This window comes from Tachyglossus aculeatus, chromosome 4, assembly GCF_015852505.1.
Source record: "Tachyglossus aculeatus isolate mTacAcu1 chromosome 4, mTacAcu1.pri, whole genome shotgun sequence".
In the NCBI taxonomy this organism is placed as follows: domain Eukaryota; kingdom Metazoa; phylum Chordata; class Mammalia; order Monotremata; family Tachyglossidae; genus Tachyglossus; species Tachyglossus aculeatus.
This window is the reverse complement of record NC_052069.1, coordinates 21696208-21723782: the sequence shown is the minus strand read 5'-3', so window position 1 is coordinate 21723782 and position 27575 is coordinate 21696208. Positions and strand designations below refer to the sequence as shown.

Genomic DNA, 27575 nt, shown 5'->3' with positions numbered 1-27575 from the left:
CAGCTGACTCCTCTGGATATAGCTGAAACTGGGCAAATGGTTTCGTCTTGGCTTGGCAGCTGGGAAGTGGGTTCACATTCTAGCATTTGGGCTGTTTCGAATAGATTGGCAATTACTACATAAACAAAATCTGGATTCTTAGGGCAAAGCTGGATTTAAATCCCTTCAACCGCCCACAAGTAGCTTTTTTTTTTCAGGTCCGAAGCAAATCCATTTGAGAGGCAAAAATGCTTCTCTAGCATGACACTTTTCTCTCGATGCTTTTACCCATCTGCCAGTGGAGGTACTTCAAGTGGTCTATACCCTCCAGTCTGGGCATCCCCCTGTTTAGGGACTCTAAGTATCACAGGCTTACTTAAACTTCAAGCTCTTTTTTCCTTTTGAAAGGGTATCAGTCGAGATGTACGAGACAATCTTTTTAATGGCATGAACATTCCCACGCTCGGTAACTGAACATTTTATAAATTCCTCACTGACTTCTCTACTTTTCAAACAGGTTAGTGCTCCAGAGATGATGGATGCATGATCCAAAAGTAATAATAGTACAGTATTGCTGGAGCAGAAAAGGGTTTTGTTTTCAGTTAAAAAACAGAAGGAGGCCGAAATCCAATTTCAGTTGTTTTAGTGTGGATTAGAAGGATGCATCAACTTCTGTATGTTATACCAAACCTGGATCTCATAATAATGATTTATTAATATGCTGAATGGCTGCTTTACATCATTCGGCATATTTCCAGAAAAACGTTCACTTCTCAAATCCATCTGACTCAAGTGCCAGATTCTTGTTGAAACAGACATTTGCTTGGGCTATGCAAACCCCATCACTCCGCATATGTCTCAGATCTGAACCAACTAGACCTAATAAATCCTTCAAACAGTAAGTGAATACTAATTCAACATGATGCCAGAGTCCTTGAACCATTGATGATGACATTAGACTTTCTTCATGTTAGCAGTTAGTTATTGTTTAGAAATGTCAAGCTTTCCAGGTTTAAAATAAAATTATTGAACTTCAATCTGATTTAACTCTAGTGGAATAGACACACAAGCCCTAAAAGGGTAGCAACTCAGTCTAGAACTATTTCTTTTTAAATGCCTTTTTTTTTAAGATTTGGAGGTGGCATTGAAACGTCATTAAAAGCAAGGGGGAAAGCCTTTCAGTGTTTTAATGAAGCGCTTTCTCAAACAGGGCTTTATGGAAGCAATCCCATCCACAACACAGGATGAGCACCTGCCCCATCGTTTGCTGATAAGAAAACAAGCCAGTGCTGCTATCCACAGCATTAATGTACATATCTCTATTTTTATTTATTGTATATTGCTTTGTGTACTTTTTTTTAGTCAATAATGGGTTCACCTGTTTTGTCCTAATGTGCTTGTACTTGCTGCTTCGTATTTGTTCTTCCTTTGGCTTTCACTCTCTGTAATGCGTTTAGTCTGTCTCCTCCATTAGATCGCAAGTCTTGTTACTTCTGTATCCTCTCAAGCGCTTAGTATAGTTCCTAGCACTTACCAGCCTACCCCCACTCCCCCTATAGAGGCTACTGATTTAATGATCGAGCCTTTAAACTTACAATGAAATGTACTGTTATCTAGAATGTTCTGGTCTAAGCAGACATGGCTAGCTATCTAGGGAAATATTGGTGGTCCCTGCAAGCCAACATCCATGGCAAAGGAAGGAGTCATTGGCCGTAGTTATCACAACTCCCAAATACAATCTTTTAAATCTTTTAAGATTTACATTCACCAGTGCACCACAACTAAGTGAAAATCAGTGTATTTAATAAAAAAAAACTCCCCTTCTGGGCCAATGTCATCTTCCCTTAAATCTTTATTTTTCCTGATCTTTAGCCTACATTTTTTTTTTAAACTAAGTGAGGTCTAGCTAGTTCCCCTCCCTCCAAAGGGTTACCCTGCAGATTTGGGGCAAGGGTCTGAAATGGAGCATTTATCTTAATATCAGCATCAAATCTCACTGAGGCTGCCAGCCCTACTCCGCCTCCCGCACATGAGATGGAGAGTCCATCCGTCGTACAAACAAAGGCCAAAGACCTGAAATGCCCATCTTGGTCGCCACCCACTCGATCCCAACAGCAGGCACCCCAGACTGGCACCCCCTCCCCTTTCACATTCACCCTAACCCTTCCCACCCACCGTCCACGGATTGCCAAATGTCAATAAAAAGTTCCCTCAGGATCAAACGACTTCAATCGGAGAACGATTAGGGGGGTGATCGTTTCTTACAAAGCCATGCAGGGCACACCCCATACACCATTGCTTCCAAGGGAGCCTCTAGAGGGGGAGGGGGAACCTCTTGCCCCCAAAGACCTAGGCCTACCTGTCTGCCACTTAGAGAGGGAAGAGTGGTGGAATGTGCTGCCACTGGCAATTGAGTACACAGGCTGCTTTCCTGCTGGAGACCACTTATACAACCCCATGCCAGCTGGGGGTCAGTCTGGGGAACGGGCATATCTTGGATCTGCTGATCACACCTGGCCCATGGTGCGCAGCAGTCGCCAGACAGTCTGGCAGGTTGGAGGGTAATCCCACGCTGGCCCCTTTCCCAGGGGGCATGGCAAATGTGATCCTGTGGGAGAAGGAATCTCCATTTTCTGGGAGAAAGAGGAGCACTGTAGCAATATCTTTCAGTTTGTTATCCATTCGCTCACCTCTTTTTAGTGCGCTTTCGGGCGATGCGTTATCAGACCGTAAGCAAATCGGCATCCGACATATTTGATCAAAAAGCAGTTAGAGCATATGAAGCTAAAAGGACACAGATTCTGCACACAAAGAAGGGCTCATGCTACGCTTTATACACATAGAGGATTTTTCTCTTTTGCCTCTTCTGGAATTTGATGACTTGGTCCGCTAGTGCGGATTTATTCATTCGCTTATTTTGTGAATCAATACATTCGCGTAACCAAGAGAGAAATGTGGCAATTAGATTCAGTATCCGCAGCATTCGACGTACATGTGATGAACCAGAAAATTGTGATTAATCTGGTATAAGACTTTAGAGTACCCCATTCATCATGCTTTCTTGACATTTTATTTAGAAGATGGTTTGTGTTCTAATTTTCCCAATAGCCACTGACACTGAGGACATTTAAAGCAGTCCCTTCCAACTGGCTGAGAATGATGAGGGAAAGGCATACTTGAAAAGGATTTAGAGAAAATTGCATTTTTACATACAATCAATCAATCAATCGCATTTATTGAGCGCTTACTGTGTGCAGAGAACTGTACTAAGCGCTTGGGAAGTACAAGATGGCAACATATAGAGACAGTCCCTACCCAACAGCGGGCTCGCAGTCTAAAAGACATAGTGTCATTTTTTTTTTTAAAGAGGGACATCCCCCCATCCCTACCACCCCAGCAAACCAGACTTCTAAATAAGTGTTTGCATTTACAATAAATACTTTGGTCATTAGGATTTCATTGCTGAACATGCCACAGTAAAGTAATTTACTTTACTTCTCCTTTGGTGATTTTTGGTAAAGATTTTTCAGCGGTTTGTTGAAAATCCTTAAAATGTGGAAATGATTCAGTGGCCTACTCCCGAATGGCCATTGGATCTGGATCTTATATATAAAATGGAGATCATCAAGCACATTCATATATTTGGGAACTTTTAACAAGCAGACAAGTTGAAGTGTGGGAGAAACACATGCCTAAATGACAACGGTTGCTTGGTAACAGTATCCACCAATGAGCAACAACCAACACTTCTGCATAATACCCACTTTTTGCATTTGGCAATCCTTCTCCCCACATCCCCCTGCCTATAATTCAGATTTTTCCCAATACTCAAAGAAAGCGTCATTCCTGTGAGCGCTCAATTTTTCTGACCCAACTTCACAAATAGAGTTTCTTGACATTTAGAAAGCAAGACAGAAAGTGGATGGGGCTGGAGGTTCCTATGCAAAAATTAGAACTGGTTACAGTCACTTCTGCAATTAGTAACCATAGGTGGTAGCGTTTAGTAGATGGGGTGAAAAAAATGCACGATTAATACTAAAAAGATTAACTGGAGTTCCAAGATGTTGCCATAACAATAGCGAACATGGAAATGTTACTCTTTTAAAAGGCGCATAGATTATGATGGTATTTGGAGTCTAAATATGAGCAAAGATCTGGGTCCTTCTCAACAGCCAGCATGGAAACTTGACTTGGACCTACGTCTGTTGTTTGGATACTTTGAAGTTATTTATTTATGGGTGGGAAATCACCTGCTATTAACCACTTCCCTCCTTAATCAGTTGATGCCTCCACTAGTACTCAGAAAAGGATTAATCAGGGACTTAAATGTCAGAATTCAACACGAAATTGTTGGCTATTCCATTGATATCTGTCCTTTAATTCAGGTGACAGCTTGTTCAGGGAAGTAAATAAAATATCCCCTGTACTTTATGGAGCAGAAAAATTGCCTTGGGGAAATTTATCCAATTTGGGGTTTGGTTAAATACCAACATAGTTGGTTAACTTGGGCCTGTGAATGGCACTAACTTGGGCTTGAAGATTTCTCACATTCTTATTAAGCAGGAGCACAATCGGTGGGTTATGTCAAGGTTCTTGAAGTTAGAGCTGGGACAAGGTAATAAGCAATCTTATCCACAATGACAGGTCCGAAAGCTGCAATGTGAAGTTCTTAGTCTACACTGTGTTCTTTTTTTAAAAAAAGCACACGGATGGCTGATAATGACCAGCAGGGAAAGACTGAAGTTTAGAGTTTGACCTTCTTCCCACTGCCCAAATTATCCCAAACACTGCTTGAATCATATCAATGTCAAACCGGATGAATAGGCAGGAACATAACAAAAGAACTAAAGAGTTCACCTTAACTTTGCCAGCATTTTCTTCTTCTTCCTTTTTCTCTTCAAATTCAAAGGCAACGGTCATTCGTTGTTGTCTCTGCTCCTCCCACAGAGTAGGGTTAAAACTGTCGCTGTCTGACTGGAAATCTACAGTTACATTCCAAAGCAATATCAGAGTAAAACTGCTTTTTAAATAGAGAATTATTAACAGCCCCGAAAAAGTATACTTCATCGAGCAAATATTGGAAAGACACTACCCATTGTTAAAGAAGGGGCTTAACCAGCTTTCCAATGGTCACATACCCTCCTTGTGTTCTTAGTTGACAGGCTGTTATGGTTTATGAGGTCGCGATACACAAATTGAGGCTCTATCCTTATGATAGGAAGTAGAGGACGGCTGGGCAAAGTGGAAAGAGCAGGGGACTGGGAGTCGGAAAACCTGGGTTCTTTTCTCAGCTCCACTATGGGCCTGCTGGGTGATCCTGGAAAAGTCAATTAAGGTCTGTACAATGAGGATGACACCTACTCTCCCTACTTTTTCGTTCGTGAGCTGCCCATGGGAAAAACACTGCATTCGATCTGCTGATTGAACTATGTGCTTTGGCACATAGTAAGCGCTTGATAAATGCCATTGCTATCATTATAGTCATTATTTCCTGTTCTATTATTGTTATTAATAATTATCATCATAATAGTAATTATTATATTGGTTCTTAGGTTGGCCTTCGGACCACGGAAGTGATCGCCTGCACAGATTGTCAAGATGGATTCCCAGCCCCTCTCCTCCCGATCTCATTCCGGACCCCGCGGGTTTCCAATTAGATCCAAAATGATGACGCATGGTGACTTTCTGACCTATGAAACTCAACCACTTGCATCACTCCAAGCCCTATTCCGCTCACTTCCCACACGCAAAATGCAAAGCTGGCACCCGTGACTGCAGTCTTAGACTTTCTCAAAGAGGATGTCAGACATTTTTATCTTTAAATTTCCTTTAATTTTGGTGGAGTGGAAGGAAGGATTTTGTACATTTGGGGAAATGCAGCTGAAAATATGACCGGTTTTCTTCCCCCCACAATCACGACTGAGAGGGATGTTGCCATGGAAACTTCCCCAAAGTTAAAAATGGGTTGAAAGGAAAATGTCAAGAACCACTGCTCTAGAGGAACACACACTTACTCTCAGCTTTGGCTCACAGTAACTACTAGGTAGATATACATTTTTCCTTTCCCAAATCCCAGAAAGTCATCAGTTGGGTGCAGAAAGGGAGAAGAATCCTTATCAAAAATCATCTTCCCTTTCCAGCATCCTATAAAAAGCCCCAAATCATTCAAAGTCAATGAAAAAGGAAGGTAGAGGATCTAGTGACATTCTTAAATAAATCATGGAAAATTGAGTTAAATGGCTTGATGAGAATTTTTACCGGGTGACTAATTTAAAAGTGATAATTTCAGTACAGTGGGTTATTTTTCAAATGTGCTCCATGAATGCCCTATTTCACTAAGTGAAGAAGTATTGCCATAGACTGAATTTGTAACAGGTGGAAGTTTATGCTAACGCCAGACTAAGTGATCTATTTGGCCTTGGACAAGAAAGGGTGTTTTCTTGTTGAAAGATTGCTTTCTATTGGGTAAACCATGAAATTGCATTATTCTGCACCTGAGTGACTTGTGGCTATCCAAATCTTCTAGGAATCTACGAATGCTGATTGAAAGGGACAGGTAGCTTCTTGGGAATGCCTCCTCATTCCTTCCCTATCACTTCCTCCACCCCCCCACGCCCACCTTGAAGTAGAGCTGGAGAGTAACTAACTCAGACATAGTCACGCTTTAGATGCCCCCAACATCCTTGGGGTCTCCCAGTCTTCCCTCAGGAAGTCCTTATTCCAGTGAAAACTAGAATCTTTCCTTTGGAAAAGTAGAGGAGAAAAACCCAAAGAGACTCTCCTAGGAAAGACGTCCCCCACCTCAGCTAAAAATCTAGAAACAATGTTCCCAGAATGCACGTGAAAAGTCGCCATTATTCAAAGTCTCCACACCACTGTAGCATAAAATAGGCTAAAAATATCCACAGCCTTACCCATCCTCAGGTGTCACTGGCCACATGTCAAAATGGCTAAAACACAAGTACTACAGTAGCATTCTTTTTGTCTTTTAGAAGATATTTCGGAGGGCGATTTACCTTCGTCACCACGAGGTTGCTGGGGAAACATGTAGTTGGTTAACACTCTTTGTTTTGTTTCAGGGTGGGCTTCTGTTTGCAAAGGGATAAGGGCCTTGGACTGGAAACAGGACACATAAAAGAGATGCAATCAGAACAGCAGGCATCAACCCGGGTTTCCAGAAGATAAGAGTTCTGTTTTTTCTAGAAAGGAAAAGACTAGCATTCCTGGCTCCATGGCACCTAAAGGAATAAATGGAATCAGAGGAAGGAAGAGAACATTCAGAGTGCCTCTTCGGCTGAATATCATACGGTTCTCCCTCAATATTCCAAAGCTGCGGAAGAATGTTATTAAAACGTATTTGGTTTGTTATCCTGGGTCAATTTCATTCCTGAGAGGTATAAAAATTTGCAAAAATTATATTTATAATTTATTGTTTTCCATTGACATTTTTCAGCCCTGGACCCAGTTCTACTTTACTTTTTGGTGTTTTTTTTTTTTTAATTCGAGTACTCTTCATGAGGGGTACAGAAACGAATGCTACATTGCTTTGGAACAGGTTCTTTCACAATCATAACATGAGCCGACTGAGTTACGAAGTCTTCTGGGTTTCCCGTTAAAGACACATTGCTGGCATTGCAGGTAGGATTGGCAGAGCAAGAATCAGGCACCAAGAAGTAGCAGTTGTCAGGGTATTTTTTCTCTGGCTCATCCATTAAATTCTATCTACTTAGGGTCCCATTCTGCTCCCCTTGAGATGATGTTTCATTGCAAAGGGAAATTTTTTTTGGAAAAAAAATTGCAATATATTACAACTCCGCAGATAAAATGGGAAGAGTTCAAAAACGACTACACGATAAAATTCCATCTAACGGACGGCATTTGAAGGTACTACAGAATGTCGATTTTTGTGTTTTTATAGAGCCTTCCTTGTGGACCTTGGTTCAGGGATACAGTTGACCAGTCTTTTGTATGAAAGGTAAATTTTGCTGTCCCTATTTTGGATACAAGACGTCTTCCAAGAGGCAATGGTCTTAGTTTGAGGAGGGGTTAATTGACAAAGATACCTGACACCTACTGCTGATATTGATCAGACTTTAATTTGTGAAATTCTTTCGGTAACCTCAGTACTTCTGTGCATATATCTGCTTTTATTTATTTGTGCATTCGCTTGTTTATCTAACCATTGTCCCCATCAATTTGCATGATTTCTTCCTAGATCCTTGTTCTTCCCACTGCCCCCACTATTTGAAAATCATTTCTGGCAGGACAATAATGTTTTACCTACCAGGATTTCATTATGTTGCAGCTTTCTAAAACATCTTTCAAACTACTGCCCACTGAAAGCTAAAATGGGGACGGCGGCTTGCTCCTTGGCAAGGTGCACGATGTAAAACAGAGGAAAACGACTGCGGTTGGTGGTCATAAATCTTATTAATCATGAACTGATCATTCTGACAGGGGTGCATTCTTCCCAGTTCAAAGGCAAAGGCAAACAATCGGGGATTCAGGCCACAGGATGGAAGGACCCAGACAAGCTCCCTAAAATTGATGGATTGGGAATGGGGTGTCCCTAGAGTGTCTAACCTTTTAATGCACAGGGAAAGGGGAAAAAAACAACAAGGAAAGGAAACAGAAAGGCCTGCTAGGAGGCTGGGAGCCTAGCCAGACGAAAGGAGTTTTAGAAGGCAGGGAAAGGGATCAAAAGACAAGAGCAGATGGAAGAATCTGGGGAAAACTGAGAAAAGATGAAAGGAATGACTATTGGCAGGAATGATAGCTTAAGTACAGGGAGAGAAGAGTGATGAGTAGAGAAAATTCAGTGAAAGGGAGAAACCTAATTAGGAGAAAAAACTTGCTGTTTCTCGCATTTTCATCTAATTTAGACACCACAGAAATGAAAACTGATTATATACACAAAAGCCTTCTCAAGAGCATTTAATCTCGCAATGGATGGCAAAAATGAAGTCTTACTTAAAACACTTTCAATTTAATTAAAAATAAAACTTTAGACTCTTACTTGATTGTCAGAAAGCCACAAAGCTGCAAGTTCTTTAAGTTTGGTAAACGAGAATGGTAAATTCTTCAGTCTGCAAATATAACAGCATTTTAATACCACGAACGGAAGTTACAACAACCTATTGATGGTTAAAACTCGTTTTAAATAAATGTACGACATGATTCCTTTGGAAGGTGTTTCAGAAACATTTTCTAACAAAATACAGCTGAATGTATTTTGAGACAATCTATTTCCCAGTAATCCTAGGCATTTAATAATAATGATGGCATTTGTTAAGCACTTCCTATGTGCCAAGCACTGTTCTAAGCACTGCGGGGGATACAAGGTAATCAGGTTGTCCCATGTGGGGCTCACAGTCTTAATCCTCATTTACAGATGAGGTAACTGAGGCCCAGAGAAGTGAAGTGACTTGCCTAAAGTCACACAGCTGATAAGTGGTGGAGGCGGGATTGGAACCCACGACCTCTGACTCCCAAGCCCATACTCTTTCCACTAAGCCACGCTGCTTCTTCATCAGCAAGAGAAAGTTTTAAATAAAATGCAATCCACCACTGTGGCTTTCGACAGTGGCAAAGACTCACAAGGAATGATTTCCTTAAAGTGTCAAAGTCCTGCTCAAAGTGAGAGACCCTCCAAAGTTTATAATTCTCTGGAGGCTTTTCTACGGACTATAAACTTATTATGGGCAGGGAACATATCTGCTAATTCTGTTGTATTGCACTCTCCCAAGCGCTTAGGACAGTGCTGTGCACATAGATACTAAGCACTCAATAAATTCCATTGATTGATTGATTGTAAGCTCATTAGGGGCAGATAATGTGTGTGTCTGTTTATTCTGTTGTATTGTACTCTCCCAAGCACTCAAGACAATGCTCTGCATACAGTAAGTGTGACCGATTTAATCACATCCATTTGTCACTTTCTCATAGGGGACTATGCTCACGGGTCCTTACTAATGTTTTCTATTATTCCAGGACACAATTGGCCTCCATCTCCTTATTTTTATGTTTTTATTTAGATGGGTATCAGCTCAAAACAATAAATATTCAAACTCTGAATTCAGAGAAGCATAGTGGAAAGGGCACGGGCTTGGAAGTCAGAAGTCGTGGGTTCTAATCCCGACTCTGATACTTAGCTGTGCGACCTTGGGCGAGTCACAACCTCTCTGTGCCTCAGTTACCTCATCTGTAAAATGGGGATTAAGAGGGTGAGCCCCACTTGGGACAACCTGATAACCTTGTATCTACCCCAGCGCTTAGAACAATGCTTGGCACATAGTAAGCGCTTAACAAATACCATCATCGTTATTATTATTCTAATGAACGGTGCCCTAATATATTTTTGAACTTTTTGAGGGCTGGGATTCTGTCTCTTCCTCATTTGTACTCTTCCAAATACTAAACAGGGTGTTCTGCATGGACTAGATGCTAAATAAATATTACTGATTGGTTGATTAATTAATTTAGTGGGACGAGGACTGTGTAAAACTTGTTTATCCTGTATCATCCCCAGTGCTTAGAACAGCACTTAACAAATACAATTAAAAAAATTTTTTTTGGAAACCTGTTTCATTTCACTTGATCATTCTTACTTTATTATCTTTTCCAAGTCAGGGAAAATTATGGTGTGTGGGAACATTTGATGTTCCGATATGCGATGGTCCCAAAACTAGACACATCCTGTATTAATGCAAAAACTGCATGGACCATTTTATAGAAATTTTTCTATTTTTCAGTCTATGTTTTGCAAATACAACATGAAGCATTTTAATACTAAGAAAGCATATAAATTGTTTTTATCTGGCAAGCCCATCTCATGAGAGATTGTTAAATGACAGGAGAATACCTGTTGTCACTCAAATTCAAGACCCGCAGTTTTTGCATCTGTCCAATCTCTTCAGGAAGGAATTCCAGTTTGTTGGAGCGCAGGGACATGACTGTAACATTCTTACAGCTTCCAATCTAGAGATGAAATGGGGAAAATTTCAAGGTTACCTATGCAACCAATATTTTCCATTTTGATTTTTCTTAATTGCAGAGGTGAATTAATGGTCATTTACTTGTAAATGCAGGAGAAATCAATGACTACAGTGTGCCTTGTGAAAACGCACACAAACACACACACACATGGTCAGGGAATGTGTATGTTTCATTGTTATGTTGTACTCTCCCAAGCACTTAGTCCAGTGCTCTGCACACAGTAAGCACACAATAAATATGATTGACTGACCCACACATGCTCGTTTTCTTCTTTCACATTTTGTGTAGTGTTTTTCATGTTAAATGTTTTCATGTTATTGTCTTTAACTTTCATGAAGTCACATTCACACCTACGATGCCCTTTCACAAATTCTGAATAAATGTTTACAATGATGCTACCATCTATTTAGGAAATGTTTATTTAAAATGAAATTCTCCTAGTTTGGAGTCAAAGTCAGCTACCTTATGTCCGATTTTATAATTAAAAAAGCGCAAAAACCTCTCAAAAAACAAAATGTAGTGAGGAAGGACACAGGGTATTTATTATCATGATTTCAGGGAGCAAGAAAAGTTAGACTTCTTTCCTGTCTGCAATGTACATGTGTCCTTCTATTATGTTTTTGAAGTTAACAAATACATAATGATAAATGCCATTATTATTACTAGGATAATTATAACAGTATCAATCAATCAGTTTGGACATGCTAGCAGAAAAATGATTTGAAATGGACACTGGAATCCAATTTCTTATAAAACCATTGAAAATGCAGTTGGATATAACATCCGAAGGGTGAAATATACATTTAACTTGCGCGTAGTTGGAATCTGGAACATCATACTGCCTCCCCCAACTAAGATTGTAAACTCCTTGAGGGCAGGGATCAAGCACAGTAACTCTCCTGTACTCTTCCAATCTCCTAGTTCAGTGCCCGACTATCAATGAAAACGACTGATTGATTGATACTGCCAAATCTTAATGAAATGCATAGTTCTAAATGAAAAGATCAATCCTTGAAAACACCATATCCCTGACGTTTCTCAAACTTAAGACCCATGATTACATTTGCCTAAGATCATTAGAAAAGCAAAGATGGCTTCATATCAAATACTTTAGTTTTCTCAAGGTCACATTCAGTAGTAGTGTAATCATCTATTTGAATAATTGATTTTTGTGCTGCAAGTCACTGGTAATTTGAAATACCACTAGAATAAAAATACTTGTAAAAATATGCACTTCTATCAAAGTCCCAGTTCTGTCATTCAACATGCATTCACACAGGCGATAGTCAAATGTTATGTGCTAATGTCTGATCGAGAAAGATAGCCATCTGTAATCAGTAAACAAAACATGTTTCTTCCTCACTTCTCTGGGCAATTCAGGCAGGAAATTCTCATCCACGGCTAATGTTCGAAGACTATGAAGGTAGCCAATGGTGGAAGGCAAGGACTCCAGTTCATTACAGCTACAGTCAAATTCTTCTAATAAAGACAAACTGGAATGGTAAATACATCGTTAGGCATTTCACAACAGAAAGCACCAAAAAGGCAAAGATAAAATAGCTACATTTCTGAATTGGCAGACTCTACATACATGAAACCTTAGTACAATGCTCTCTGCATAGTAAGTGCTCAGTAAGTACTGTTGCTTAATTGATGGATCGATTGATGAAACCAAGAGTTTCTACAAGTCTTTAAAGACATAATATGGCCCTAAAAATTCCAGCAACTTCTCCACCTTACCACTTCTGTGCTAAGGGAGGTGTAAATAATTCTATCCCTGTTCTCCCTCCTCCTGCAGACCCTATATGGGACAGGGACCACGGCTGACCTGATTATCTTGTATCTTCCCCAGCTATTACAGCAGTGTTTGATACATAGTAAATGTTTAACAAATACTATTCTTCTTCTTCTCATTATTGTTTGTATATATGTCCCATAGACTATTTATCCTGCCCATTCTAGTTGAAAATATTTTTATACCTGTCTCCTTGTATTAGAATGTAAGCTCCTTGAGGGGAGAACATGTATCAATTTGTTATTTTGTACTTCTCAATAATGATAATATTTAATAATTATGGCATCTTAAACACTTACTATGAGCCAAGCACTGTTCTAAGTGCTGGGGTGAATACGAGGTAATCAGGTTGGACCCAGTTCCTGTCCCACATGGGGTTCACAGTCTTAATCCCCATTTTAAAGATGAGGCAACTGAGGCACAGTGAAGTTAAGTGACTTGCTGAAAGTAACGCGATAAACAAGTGGCGGAGCCGGGATTAGAACCCACATCCTGACCCCCATGCTCTTGCCACTACAGTGCAGTCCGAATGGGCGCTGAATAAATGCTGCCGCTACTACTGCTGCTATTACTAGACTGAACAGCGAAGAAAGTTTCCAGCCTACCTAGAGGCAGAATGGTCTGGTGGAAAGAGCCTGGGCAACAGAGGACTTGAGTTCTAATTCCAACTCTGCACCTTATCAGCTGTGTGACCTTGGACAAGTACGGAATTTAACTTCCCTGTGCCTCAGATTTCTCCTTTGCCAAAATGGGGAGAAGATACCTGGTCTCCCTTTCCCTAAAACTGTGAGCCCAATGTAGGACAGGGACTGTGCCTGATCAATCAATCAATCAATCAATCAATCGTATTTACTGAGCGCTTACTGTGTGCAGAGCACTGTACTAAGTGCTTGGCAAGTACAAGTTGGCAACATACAGAGATGGCCCCTACCCAACAGTGGGCTCACAGTCTAGAAGGGGGAGACAGAACAAAACAAAACGTATTAACAAAATAAAATAGACTAGAATAGATATGTACAAGTAAAATAACTTAGTAGTTAGTGCTTGGAACAGTTAACCCTCATCGTTACAAGGAATATGTCTGCCAACTCTGCTATACTGTACTCTCCCAAGTGCTCAGTACGGTGCTCTGCCCACAGTAAGTGATCAATAAATACAACTGATTGATTTAACAAATACCACACTTTGTGGCTTAATTCTACTTCATCCCAGATAAGCAGGGAACCCTGAATGAGTAGCAACATTTCAGTATTTTCCAAGAATGTGAGCTCGTCGTGGGCCGGGAATGTGTCTGTTTGCTGTTATACTGTTCTCTCCCAAGTACTCTGTACAGTGCTTTGCACACAGTAAGCGCACAATAAATATGATTGAATGAATCAACTGTTGAAGGTACGTCCTTTCAAAACCCAGAAACCTTCCAACAACTGGCAAACTCAGCTGGAGATCTATCTTTCATGGAGCTGCTTTAGAATTACTGTGTGACTTACTTACTTACTTACAGATGTTTAATTCCTGTCCCCCTGCCTTCCCTATTTCTTCAACCCTAATGGTCAGACCATCTACTTTATTGATAAAATTGAATCTATCTATCTCCCTAAAATCCCCCATGCTCCTCTCCAATTCCTCCTTCCTCCAGCCCCCTCTTTCACTCTCCCATCTTTCTCAGTAGTATCTCAAGAGGAGGTACTCCGTTCTCCGCTCAAAATCTGACCTACCCTCTCCACCTGCGCCTCTGACCTTCATACCTTAACAAGACACTTGCTCCCTCTCTTCTTCCCTCCATGTCAGTCAACTTCAACTGCTTGTTTTCCAATGGTTTCTTTCCCACCGCTTTCAAACATACTCATACTATGCTAAAAAAAATCCCTCCCTTGATTCCATGGCTCCCTCGATCTCTCTTCTACCATTCCTCTCCAAAGACCTTGAGTGAGTTGTGTAAACACTCTACCTTCACTTACTCTCCTCAATCATCTCCAATCTGTCTTCCACCCACTCACACCACAGAAACTGCCCTCTATAAGGTCACTGATAACCTCTTACTGCCAAAACCAAAGGCCTCAACTCTGTCTTAATCCTCCCCAACCTCTCAGCTGCCTTTGACACTGTGGACAAACCCCTTCTTCTGGAAACATTATCCAACTTTGGCCTCAATGACACTATCCCTTCTTGGTTCTCCTCTTATTTTTCTCGCTACTCCTTCTCGGTCTCTTTCACAGGCCCCTCCTCTGCCTCCCACCCTCTAACTGTGGGAATCCCTCAAAGCTCAGTCTTGGCTCCCCTCCTATTCCCCATCTACACCCACTCCCTTGGAGAACTCAATCGCTTCCATGACTTCAACTACCATGTCTACGCAGTTGATTTCCAAATCTACCTTTCCAGCCCTGACCTCTCTCTTCTTCTGTGCAGTTCTGCATTTCCTCCTGCCTTTAGGACATCAGTACTTGGATAGAGAAGTGATGCTGGTGAGATCAGCATAAGAGGTTGGACTGGCAGTGGCACATGGATCTCTGCCCTCCCTGAGTCCCAAGGGTTGCTGGGGGTCAGATCTCGAAGGAAAGTTTCACTTCCCTCTTCCCCGACTGCACCCCTTAACTGGAAGTTCTGGTGACTTTGTAATATAAACTATGTAAACTGAATCTGTTTCATAGCACAAAAAATGTGCATCCACTATGGAACCACTTGGATGTCTCAATGACACCTCAAACTTAACATGTCCAATACACAACTGCTCATCTTCCTACACAAACCCTGTCCTCTTCATGACTTTCCCATCACTGTAGACAGCACCACCATCCTCCCTTTCTCACGAGCTCGTAACCTTGGCATTATTCTCTACTCAGGTCTCTCATTCAACATCCATATTCAATCTGTCACCAAATCCTATGAGTTCACCTTCACAGCACTGCTAAAATCTCCACCCTTTCCTCTCCATCCAAACTGCTACTATGCTGATCCAAGCACTAATCCCACCTTAACTACTGTATCAGCCTCCTTGTTCATTCATTCAGTTGTATTTATTGAGCGTTGTGAGCAGAACACTGTACTGAGTGCTTGAGAGAGTACAGTATAACAATAAACAGATACATTCCCTGCCCACAGAGAGCTTACAGTCTAGGGGTGGAGACAGACATTAATATAAATAACTATATTACAGATATGTACATAAGTCCTGTGGGGTTGGAAGGGGGATGAATAATGAGTTAAGTGCATAATAAGTGTTTTCAGAAAAGGAGAAGCAGTATGGTCAGAAGGATCTGGGTTCTAATGCCGGCTCCGCCACTGGTCTCCTGTGTGACCTTGGGCAAGTCTTGATCTACTTGATCTCCCTCTGCCCATCCGCCAAGCTAGCTCTCTTCCTCCCTTCAAGGCCCTACTGAGAGCTCACCTCCTCCAGGAGGCCTTCCCAGACTGAGCCCCTTCCTTCCTCTCCCTCTCATCACCCTCTCCATCCCCCCATCTTACCTCCTTCCCTTCCCCACAGCACCTGTATATATGTATATATGTTTGTACATATTTATTACTCTATTTATTTTACTTGTACATATGTATTCTATTTATTTTAATTTGTTAGTACATTTGGCTTTGTTCTCTGTCTCCCCCTTCTAGACTTTGAGCCCACTGTTGGGTAGGGACTGTCTCTATATGTTGCCAACTTGTACTTCCCAAGTGCTTAGTACAGTGCTCTGCACACAGTAACCGCTCAATAAATATGATTGATTGATTTATTACTCTATTTTACTTGTACATATTTACTATTCATTTTATTTTGTGAATATGTTTTGTTTTGTTGTCTGTCTCCCCCTTCTGGACTGTGAGCCCGCTGTTGGGTACGGACGGTCTCTGTTGCCAACTTGTACTTCCTAAGCGCTTAGTACAGTGCTCTGCACACAGTAAGTGCTCAATAAATACGACTGAATGAATGAATGAATCTACCTCATCTGTAAAATGGGGATTAAGACTGTGAGCCCCATGAGGGACTTGACTGTGTCCAACCTGATTATCCTGTACCTACCTCAGCACTTAGTACAGTGCCTGGCACACAATGAGTGCTTAACATATACCATACAAAAAGAGTATTGCAGGCATACTCTACAACAGACTCAGGTTAATTTCCTCGACAGTGTAGCTGGACCATGAATGGCTGTGTTGTGAGGGCCGATTTCAATAGGTTCCATTCCAGGGCTATGGCCTTTTCATGGCCATCATTCCCCGAGGCCTCCATTGGATGCCTCATCTCAAAACCCAAACCCATCTGTGGAATTCACTTGGAACCCTTCCGTCAGTTTCTACCAGCTATCAACCCCCTTTAGTTCTGTGGGGACATTTGTCGCTTCAGGAAAAGAACAAAAACAATTTGTGTTCAGGCTGTTTTTCCTGTTCAGTGAACTTGGCAGTCAAATAGCTACTCCACAACATGTGTTAGCTCCTTGTGGGCAGGGAACACGTCACTTTATCATTTCTCCAGCGCCCAGTACATCGCATGCACCAAACTGGCACTCAATAACCATTACCACTACTACTACAGTTACTACTAGTCACTGTGTGCAGAACACTGTACTAAGCACATGGGAGAGAATAATACAATTGAGTTGGCAGACACGCTCCCCGCCCACAACAAGCTTACAGTTTATGTAATTTATAGGTATGCACATAAGTGCTACAACTACTACTTCGAGAAGCAGCGTGGCTCAGTGGAAAGAGCATGGGCTTTGGAGTCAGAGGTCATGGGTTCAAACCCCGGCTCCGCCAACTGTCAGCCGTGTGACTTTGGGCATGTCTCTGTGCCTCAGTTACTTCATCTGTAAAATGAGGATTAAGACTGTGAACCCCCCGTGGCACAACCTGATCACCTTGTAACCTCCCCAGCGCTTAGACCAGTGCTTTATGCTTAATAAATGCCATTATTATTATTATTATTATTACTACTGCTGCTGTTATGTCCTCAGTCATAGAGGACAGCTTAGATATATAGTAATTTTTCAAGTCCAAATACCTGCACTAAATACTGAAATATCACTTTCTATTTCTATAGGGCTTTCTTTGAATGAACAAAAAAGTCTTTATGCACACTACTTTCATCCTCAGACCATTCTGGGTCATGCAAACAACTAATTACCCAAAGGTGCAAACCTCCTTTCATTATTAATAATGACAACAATAATGATAATGACCTCCAGTGGTTGCCCATCCACCTCTGCGTCCAACAGAAATCCCTCACCATTGACTTTAAAGCACTCAAACAGCTCTACCTCTCTTACCTGACCTTGCTGATTTCCTTGCTCACTGTGCTTTGACCCAGAGCTTAGAACAGTGCTTTGCACATAGTAAGCGCTTAATAAATGCCATCATTATTACTATCTACTTTGCTGCTCACCCCTTGCCCAAGTCCCTCCTCCGATCTGGAACTCTCTTCCCCTCCATATACAACAGACCACCACTCTTGTCATCTTCAAAGCTTTACTAAAATTGCACCCCCTCCAAGAAGCCTTCTCTGATTATTCCCTCTTTGCCCCGATTTTTTCTCCCATCTACAACACCGATGCCTTGTATCTGTACCCTTTAAGGACATAACAATAATAATAATAATAATGGTATTTGTTAAGCACGTACTATGTGCCAAGCACTGTTCTAAACACTGGAGTAGATACAAGGTAATCAGGTTGCCCAACATGGGGCTCATGGTCTTAATCCCCATTCTGCAGATGAGGTAACTGAGGCACAGAGAAGTAAAGTAGCTTGTCCAAGGTCAAACAGCAGACAAGTGGCGGAGGCAGGATTAGAACCCACATCCACCCTCAGCCCAACTGCACTTATGTAGATATCCTCAATTTATTTATTTACAATAATGTCTCCCCCTCTAGACTATAAGCTCCTTGTGGGCAGGGAATGTGTCTACCAACTCTGTCAAACTGTATTCTCCCAAGCACTTAATACAGTGCTCTGCATACAATGAACACTCAATGCATAACACTAATTGATCGATTTGTATTTGTAAGTGCTTACTAGGTTCCTAACTGTATTAAATTCTGTGGTAGTCCAACACAGTCCCTGTCCCACATGAGGCTCACAGTCTAAGTAGGAGGGAGAAAAGGTTACTTACTCCCCATTTTACAGATGAGGAAAGTGAGGCACAGAGAAGTTAAATGACTTGCTCAAGGTCACACACAGCAGGCAAGTAGCAGAGGCAGGATTAGAACCCAGATCCTCTGATTCCAAGACCCATGTCCTTTCCTTCAGGCAACAAAATGGATTTTGAACAAAAAGCTGGGGATAAGATACTTTCATATCTTTTAAGATACGATGTGGCCTCTTACGTCTCTCTCTTCTCTCTGTTTTTCATCAGTCCATCAATCAATCAATGACATTTATTGAGCACTTACACAGTGCTTGGGTGAGTACAACCTAAGAGAGTTGGTAGACATGTTCCCTACCCTCAATGAGTTTTCTTACTGCAAGGATAAAGACAAGAGTACCATAATTTAGCTGAGATGCTGAGAAAGAAAGGGGGTAGGAGGGAAAGCCTGCAGAACCCCTTTTCCCATTGCTGCTCAGTACGACCCCTATTTTTCCTTTGGGAAATACTTTGCCTCCAGAGCTCACTGTTCCAGCCATTTGTCAGTGGAAAGAGCCCGGGCTTTGGAGTCAGAGGTCATGGGTTCAAACCCCGGCTCTGCCACTTAGCTGTGTGACTTTGGGCAAGTCACTTCACTTCTCTGGGCCTCAGTTCCCTCATCTGTAAAATGGAGATGAAGACTGTGAGCCCCCCCCTCTGTGGGACAACCTGATCACCTTGTAACCTCCCCAGTGCTTAGAACAGTGCTTTGCACATAATAAGCGCTTAATAAATGCCATTATTATTATTATTATTATTATTTGTCAAGTATAGACATTCATTATGAGAAGCAGTCATTTTGACTGCAGGTAGAGCATGCGCCCGGGAGTCACTAGGTCATGGGTTCTAATCCCGGCTCTACCACAGGTCTGCTGTGTGACCTTGGGCAAGTCCCTTCACTTCTCTGGGCCTCAGGTACCTCATCTGTAAAATGGGGATTGAGGCTGTGAGCCCCCGGTGGGGCTGTGACTGTGTCCAATCCGATTTGCTTATATCCACCTCAGTGCCTGGCACACGGTAAGCGTTTAAGAAATACCACAATTATTATTCCAAACCTATCTGCTTAAATGCTGGTTAACCCTCATTACATACTGTAGCTTGCCTTGTTCTTGGGGCCTGCTGCATTCATTCAATCGCATTTATTGAGCGCATACTGTGTACAGAGCACTGTACTAAGCGCTTGGGAATACAAGTGCTGCATCTCTCGAGAGCTAATTAAGGCTCAGCCACAGACGAACTGAACAAACCATTTGGTGAAAAAATCAGAGGGAATCCTTTACAGTGGTGAAAAATGAAGTAACTGTGCTTTTCTCGCCACGGTAGTTAAAAACTCACTGAGGACAAGTACCAGGTATTGAAACAATCCAAGTGAGAAATGAGGAATATTATTCCTAGTTATTCTAGCTGACATGTTTTCCTAGGTTTTCATGGCAATTACTGCTATGGAGAATGGTTCTTAATAACACAGAAAATATTTCATTTCTTGAATGCTTTTGCCCACGTGTGGGCCACGTAACAAGACTGCAACCCAATTTTTTCTCTGCCTTCAGAACTGAATTCCAATCCTTAGCCAATACCGGGGCCTACATTTTCCAAGGTGAATGAAATTTTCATAAAATATTACTGTTAATCTTTCCACTCCATTACATTATTTCACTGCACATTCTTCTCCTGAAGAACGATTCCAGGAAGTCAGTGCCCCGAAGAAGCAGTGGATCATTGAAATGGGAGTGCTTCCTCTCACTCCTTTCATTAGAACAATTTTATACACTTCCCCCCTCTAAAAAACACCTCTCTCCCAAGCAGCCGTTGAACATGCAGAGAAAGCACTGCCAGGGAGAAGAAGGAGCCGGAAGGGGCATGGAATTCTGGGCATCATTTAATAACAATAATAATAATGATGGCATTTATTAAGCGCTTACTATGTGCAAAGCACTGTTCTAAGTGCTGGGGAGGTTCAAGGTGATCAGGTTGTCCCACGGGGGGCTCACAGTCTTCATCCCCATTTTACAGATGAGGTAACTGAGGCCCAGAGAAGTGAAGTGACTTGCCCAAAGTCACACAACTGACAATTAGCAGAGCCGGGGTTTGAACCCATGATCTCTGACTCCAAAGCCCGTGCCCTTTCCACTGAGCCACGCTGCTTTCCCACTTGTATTGGGCTTTGGGGGATTGCAGAGGTCTTCCCACCCCCAAGGTCTCCCAGATGTCCTCTCTCTCCCTCCCTCCACTACCGCATCAGTTTCCTGAGAGACAAAAAGCAGCCAGGGGGAAGGAAGAAAGAGAGGGACAGCTCGCTGGGTGCTGCTCTTTGTACTGCTGGAAAGAGCCTGGAACTTCTAATCCTGGCTCTGCCATTTGCCTGCTGTGTGACCTTGGGCACGCCACTTAACTTCTCTGTGCCTCAGTTTCCTCCTAAGTAAAATGGGGATTGGATATCTGGTCTTTCTCCACTTTAGACTGTGAGCCCCTTGTGGGGCAGGGCTGTGTCTGACCTGATTAACTTGTATCTACCCCAGCACTCTGTACATTGCCTGGCATATAGTAAGCACTTACATACCATAATTATAGTTATTATAATTATAAGGAAAAACTATTCAGTCCGTATCTCCCCACTCCACAGAAACCTCCAATGATTGCTTAACCATCACCAGCTTTAAGGCACTCAATCAGCTCCCTCCCTTCTTCCTGATCTTGCTCATCTATTACAATCCAACCCATAAACTCTGCTCCTCTAATGCCAACCTTCTTTCTGTAGCTTGATCTCATTTATCCCACTGCTGATCCCTCGCTCAAGTCTCCCTTCCTCCCGCTTCATATCCAACAGATCACCACTCTTCCCACCTTCAAAGTCCTGCTAAAATCACATCTATTCCAAGAGGCCTCCCCTGACTAAGCCCTCATTTCTCCTACCCACCCACCCTCCTTTCTGTGTCACTTACGCACTTGGCTGTGTACGCTTTAAGCACTTTGTTACTCGCTCCAATCCCACAACACTTATGTACACATCCTTAGCATGGCCTAGCGGCAAGAGCATGGGCTTGGTTGTCAGAAGTTGTGGGTTCTAATTCCGGCTCCGCCACTTGTCTGCTGTGTGACCTGGGGCCAAGTCACTTCACTCCTCTGGGCCTCAGTTCCCTCATCTGTCAAATGGGGATTGAGACTGTGAGCCCCATGTGGGACAACCTGATTACCTTGTGTCTACCCCAGTGCTTAGAATGGTGCTTGGCACTAGGTAAGCACTTAACAAATACCATAATTATTATTATTATTATTTCCCCTTTCTGTAATTTATTTCACTTATCTGTCTCCTCCTATAGACTGCAAACTCCTTATGGGCTGGGATTGTACCTTCCAATTCTATTGCATCACACTACCCCAAGCACTTAGTACTGTCCCTTGTACATAGTGAGTGTTCAGTAAGTACCATCGATCAAGGAAACATGGGCATAATATATTGTACTCTCCCAACTGTTTATTGTGGCATTCTGCCCACAATAAGTGCTTAATAAATATCATTGTTGATTGATTGGTTGACTGATAGATAGGCAAAGGAAAAGGATCCAAATAGAGTAGTGGTAAAATTCTGTGAATTTAGTAATTCATCAAGTTTTTGGTTACATAGGTTCCATTTCACTCTCTAGACTGCAAACTCACTGTGGGCAGGGAATGTGTCTGTTTATGGGTGTACTGCACTCTCCCAAGTGCTTAGTACAGAGCTCTTCACGCAGTGAGTGCTAAATAAATAGGACTGACTGACTAACTCTGATCATCCAGGTCCTCCTGTATTTACAAGGCAGTGGGAATGATCAATATGTGAACTGAAGTCCAGCAATAATCACCAAACACTGAGAAAAATAGCAAGGGTCAGAGTGAATGCTGATTCAGTCAGGATGATTCACCAGCTAAGTCTCAGAGAACATAGGTACTTACTTGCTTTAAAGGATTTTTTTTTACAAAACCTCTAACCAAGCTGATGATTTTCTATTAATGGATGATCTTGAAAATTTGTAAACAGATGATTCTGGTATCCTGAACTGTTAAAATCTGAACAGGCTGCAGAAGCTCAGGTTGAGTAGCAGCTCCACTTTAGTGGGAGTGTTGAGTTCTGGGGCCACTGAGTTAGAGAAGCAGCATGGCTTCTCTAACTCATGGACAGAGCATGGGCCTGCAAGTCTGAGGTCCTGGGTTCTAATCCTGATTCCACCACTTGTCTGTTGCGTGACCTTGGGCAAGTCACTTCACTTCTCTCTGCCTCAGTTACCTCCTCTATAAAATGGGGATTGAGAGTGGGAGCCCCATGTAGGAGAGGGACTGTATCCAACCCAATTTGCTTGTATCCACCCCAGTGATTAGTACAGTGCCTGGCACACAGTAAGTGCTTACAAAATATCACAATTATATTATTATTAATAATATTAAAAGGGACTTGTTTGGGAACCACTGTTTCTGTAACTGCCTTGTCCTTTTTCCTTGCTGGGTTGACAAAGCATCAACTACTGTCTTCATGGCTGTCCTCTCTGTCACTCCCATCTCATGAACAGAGCAGTGACAGCAGGAGGGGAAGACAGAGTATGAATTAATGGCAGTGGAAACCCATGGTTTCTTAAATTAACCCCTGGGCTTTCCCACAAGCTTTAAGGTTGAGTTTTCTGAAGGTTTTCCACTGGGACAGGTTTTATACTGACCTCAACCCCACCGGAGCTGTGAACAGAAACAGGAGCTCTTTGGACACACTGGCAAGATTCACCCTAATTGCAAGTCTTGGTGAGAATCTTGTTGAGTTGGAAAATACCCCTTGCCCAATTAGGGCTCCTCCGCCGCTAATCTCCTCACCGCACCTCGCTCTCGCCTGTCCCTCCATCAACCCCCGGCCCACGTCATCCCCCAGGCCTGGAATGCCCTCCCTCTGCCCATCCGCCAAGCTATCTCTCTTCCTCCCTTCAAGGCCCTGCTGAGAGCTCACCTCCTCCAGGAGGCCTTCCCAGACTGAGCCCCTTCCTTCCTCTCCCCCTCGTCCCCCTCTCCATCCCCTCATCTTACCTCCTTCCCTTCCCCACGGCACCTGTATATATGTATATATGTTTGTACATATTTATTACTCTATTTATTTATTTATTTTATTTGTACATATCTATTCTATTTATTTTATTTTGTTAGTATGTTTGGTTTTGTTCTCTGTCTCCCCCTTTTAGACTGTGAGCCCACTGTTGGGTAGGGACCGTCTCTATATGTTGCCAATTTGCACTTCCCAAGCGCTTAGTCCAGTGCTCTGCACATAGTAAGCGCTCAATAAATACGATTGATGATGATGATGATTCTGCATGTGCTTGGGAGGTTTCTGGACAGTCAAAATCCAAGGAGGAAAGCACTCTCTGGTGGGAAACATTTAAGAGCTGCAGAAGGGGATGTGTAGACATCCAATTTCCTCTGCCTTTGTCTCTCGCCAACTTTCTGCTCTCCCTTTCCTAGCATCCTCTGTGTCAGCTCTCACCGACCTGGTTACTGCTTCCCATTTCTCCCCCACTACTGTCTCATCATCATCATCATCAATCGTATTTATTGAGCGCTTACTATGTGCAGAGCACTGTACTAAGCGCTTGGGAAGTACAAATTGGCAACATAAATTGGTCTCTTATATGAACTGCTTGTCAGCTGGTTATTCAGTACAGCTCATCAAAAGAGAGTAATTAATAACAATTATAATGATGGTATCTGTTAAGTGCTTACTATATGCCCAGCAATGTTCTAAGCACTGGGGGAGATACAAGGTAATCAGGTTGCCTCATGTGGGGCTCACAGTCTTAATCAGTTTAGAGTTTAGTGAAGCAGCGTGGCTCAGTGGAAAGAGCCCAGGCTTGGGAGTCAGAGGTCACGGATTCTAATCCTGGCTCTGCCACTTGTCAGCTGTGTGACTTTGGGCAGGTCACTTCACTTCTCTGTGCCTCAGTTACCTCATCTGGAAAATGGGGATTAAGACTGTGAGCCCCACGTAGGACAACCTGATTACCTTGTATCCCCCCCAGCACTTAGAACAGTGCGTGGCACATTGCATTTAACAAATGTCATTATTATTATTATTGTTGTTCTTCTTCTTCTTAATCATTATTAAGTGCACATAGTAAGCACTTAACAAATACCATCATCATTATTATTATTATTAATCCCCATTTTACAGATGAAATAACTGAGGCACAGAGAAGTTAAGTGACTTGCCTAAAGTCACACAGCTGACAATTGGCGGAGCCGGGATTTGAACCCATGACCTCTGACTCCAAAGCCCGGACTCTTTCCACTAAGCGATGCTGCTTCTCCTGCTAATTGTGCTAACTGCTAATTGTAGAGTCAATGCAAAGCACTACATCAAAATAATATAGAATGCATCAAATACATGTCCCAGAATCTGTCAAAACTTCAGTAAATGTTTTGTTCACCAAAAATGTTTTTGGGATTAAGAACAAACATCCTTCTTTCTAGTTGCATATTTGATCAGTTTTCTGATAATTCCATACTTACATTCCAGATATTTTTGTCTCATTACCCAAAAAAGTGTTTTGAAATAAGAAAACAATACCATGTATTTCTAATTTTAGAGAAGCCTGTGTCTAAGATATAGCTATACTTACCTTCCAATTGCATTGGGTAACAGTGTAAGTTGATTGTCATCTACTTTCAGAGTGGTAAGTTTTTTCAACAGTCCTAAAAAAATATAAAAATATATATAAATGATCTGAGCAAGTTTAAGAGATGAAGCCGTGTTCTGCAGAAAGAAAAATAAATTGACAATTAAAAAAACCCACAAAACATACTAAAACCACACTTCTTGGATCAAAATGACCACTTATGGAAGAATACAACTGATGTAAGAGGTAACCTTATGCTCTAAGCTGGTACAGAATTCTCATTCCCTTGTAGGCTCAAAAGTCCCATTGAGGTGAAAGCTTGGATGAATAGAAACGGAAGCAACATAATAATTTGAGGCTACTGTAGCACTCAATCACAATATCTGGAGTTCAGTGTAGCAACTTTTAGTTTTCCATGGCATTTTTACATTATTCAACTCATTTTGCCCTCCCAACATCCCTGAGAGGTAGGGAAGAAGAAGCTGCTATCTCCATTTTACAGAAGAAAATGAGGCACAGAGCCTCATTAAAAGATTTGCCTAAAGTCACATAGCAGTTTAGTGTCAGAGCTAAGGCTAGAACCCAGGCATTTGCTCATACCATTCAGCCCCATGGCCCCCCGGGTTTATGATAGGGATTGTGTTCGACTTTATTTTGTTGATATGTTTGGTTTTGTTCTCTGTCTCCCCCTTTTAGGCTGTGAGCCCGCTGTTGGATAGGGACTGTATGTGTTGCCAACTTGTACTTCCCAAGCGCTTAGTACAGTGCTCTGCACACAGTAAGCACTCAATACGATTGATTGATTGATTGATTGACTTGACTATCTTGCCCATCCCTCTCTGCATCATACAGGAACTCCTTACCATCGGCTTTATAGTACTTGTTCAGCTCTCCCCCAGATTTCCTACTACAGTCCAGCCTAAACACTTCACTTCTCTACTGGCAGCTCACTCTCTGTGCCTCCATATTATGTATTTCACCACCTATCTCTTTACCACATCTCCCCTCTGTCCTGGAACTCGCTCCCCCTCTAAGTAAGCCAGATCTCCACATTCTCCACCTTCAGAACCACCCTAAAATCACATCGAGAGTCCCTCCCCAATTAAGCCCTCTTTTCCCCAACTCCCTTTCCTTTCTACATTTGCCTAGGCACTTAGATCTGTATCCTTTAAGCACTTAATATTCACTAATTCATTCAATCGTATTTACTGAGCGCTTACTGTGCGCAGAGCACTGTTCTAAGTGCTTGGGAAGTACAAGTTGGCAACATATAGAGACGGTCCCTACCCAACAAAGGGCTCACAGTCTAGAAGGGGGAGACAGACAACAGAACAAAACATGTGGACAGGTGTCTAGTCATCAGAATAAATAGAAGTAAAGCTAGATGCACATCATTAACAAAATAAATAGAATAGTACATATGTACAAGTAAAATAGAGTAGTAAATCACCATCAGCCCCAAAGAACGTATGTACATATCCATATTTTAATGAAATTGAAATAAGCCCCACTTTTCTCATCTCCCACACCCTTTTGAGTCACCCTGAATTGCTCCCTTAGCTCTTCCCCCTTCCCAAACCCCAAATTAGTCACTTATTACTAATATGTTGCTGAGCAAAGAAAGTGGCTGCATGTTTTTTAAAAAGAGAAACTTCTTCACCTACCACTCTATTGGGACTGAAATTGAAACCAAATCTTAACTTAGGGACCCAAATCCCAGCTGAGAGACCTCAAAAAGGAATGGTATCCCCTCAGGCCCAGCAGGAATCCTGGAACATAGGCCTATGAGGACGGTGAAACTGCAGGAGTTGCTGGAGTTGCCAAGGCAGCACAGCACTGACACTATGCTGCGGCCAAATCTGCTGAAAATGGATACTCTGGGGGGAACATGACCAGCAGGGAAGAGAGGGCTTAGGTGGTGCCCAGCAAATCACGAGTCCACTAATCAATTCTCTCCCACAGGTATTCAGTCCTGAAGTCTCAGAAACATGGCTCCACCATCAGTCCATCGTCATCATCTGAGAATTATCATTATAGGTCCATCACCCTTATCTGATAATCATCTTAACAA

General features: G+C 42.2%; 1 protein-coding gene across 2 annotated transcripts in view; it reads right to left on the bottom strand.

Moving 5' to 3' along the window:
- The window catches only part of LRRC7 (leucine rich repeat containing 7), a 439503-nt gene that overhangs the window by 125745 nt on the left and 286183 nt on the right, over positions 1–27575 (bottom strand). For both annotated transcript variants that reach the window (XM_038744743.1, XM_038744744.1), the window contains exons 10-16: positions 25508–25580; positions 12338–12467; positions 10841–10956; positions 8996–9065; positions 6996–7095; positions 4837–4961; positions 2339–2587 (exon numbers count right to left, since the gene is read on the bottom strand). In XM_038744743.1, the coding sequence (XP_038600671.1) occupies positions 2339–2587; positions 4837–4961; positions 6996–7095; positions 8996–9065; positions 10841–10956; positions 12338–12467; positions 25508–25580 (863 nt within the window). The remainder of the gene's footprint in view (positions 1–2338; positions 2588–4836; positions 4962–6995; positions 7096–8995; positions 9066–10840; positions 10957–12337; positions 12468–25507; positions 25581–27575) is intronic.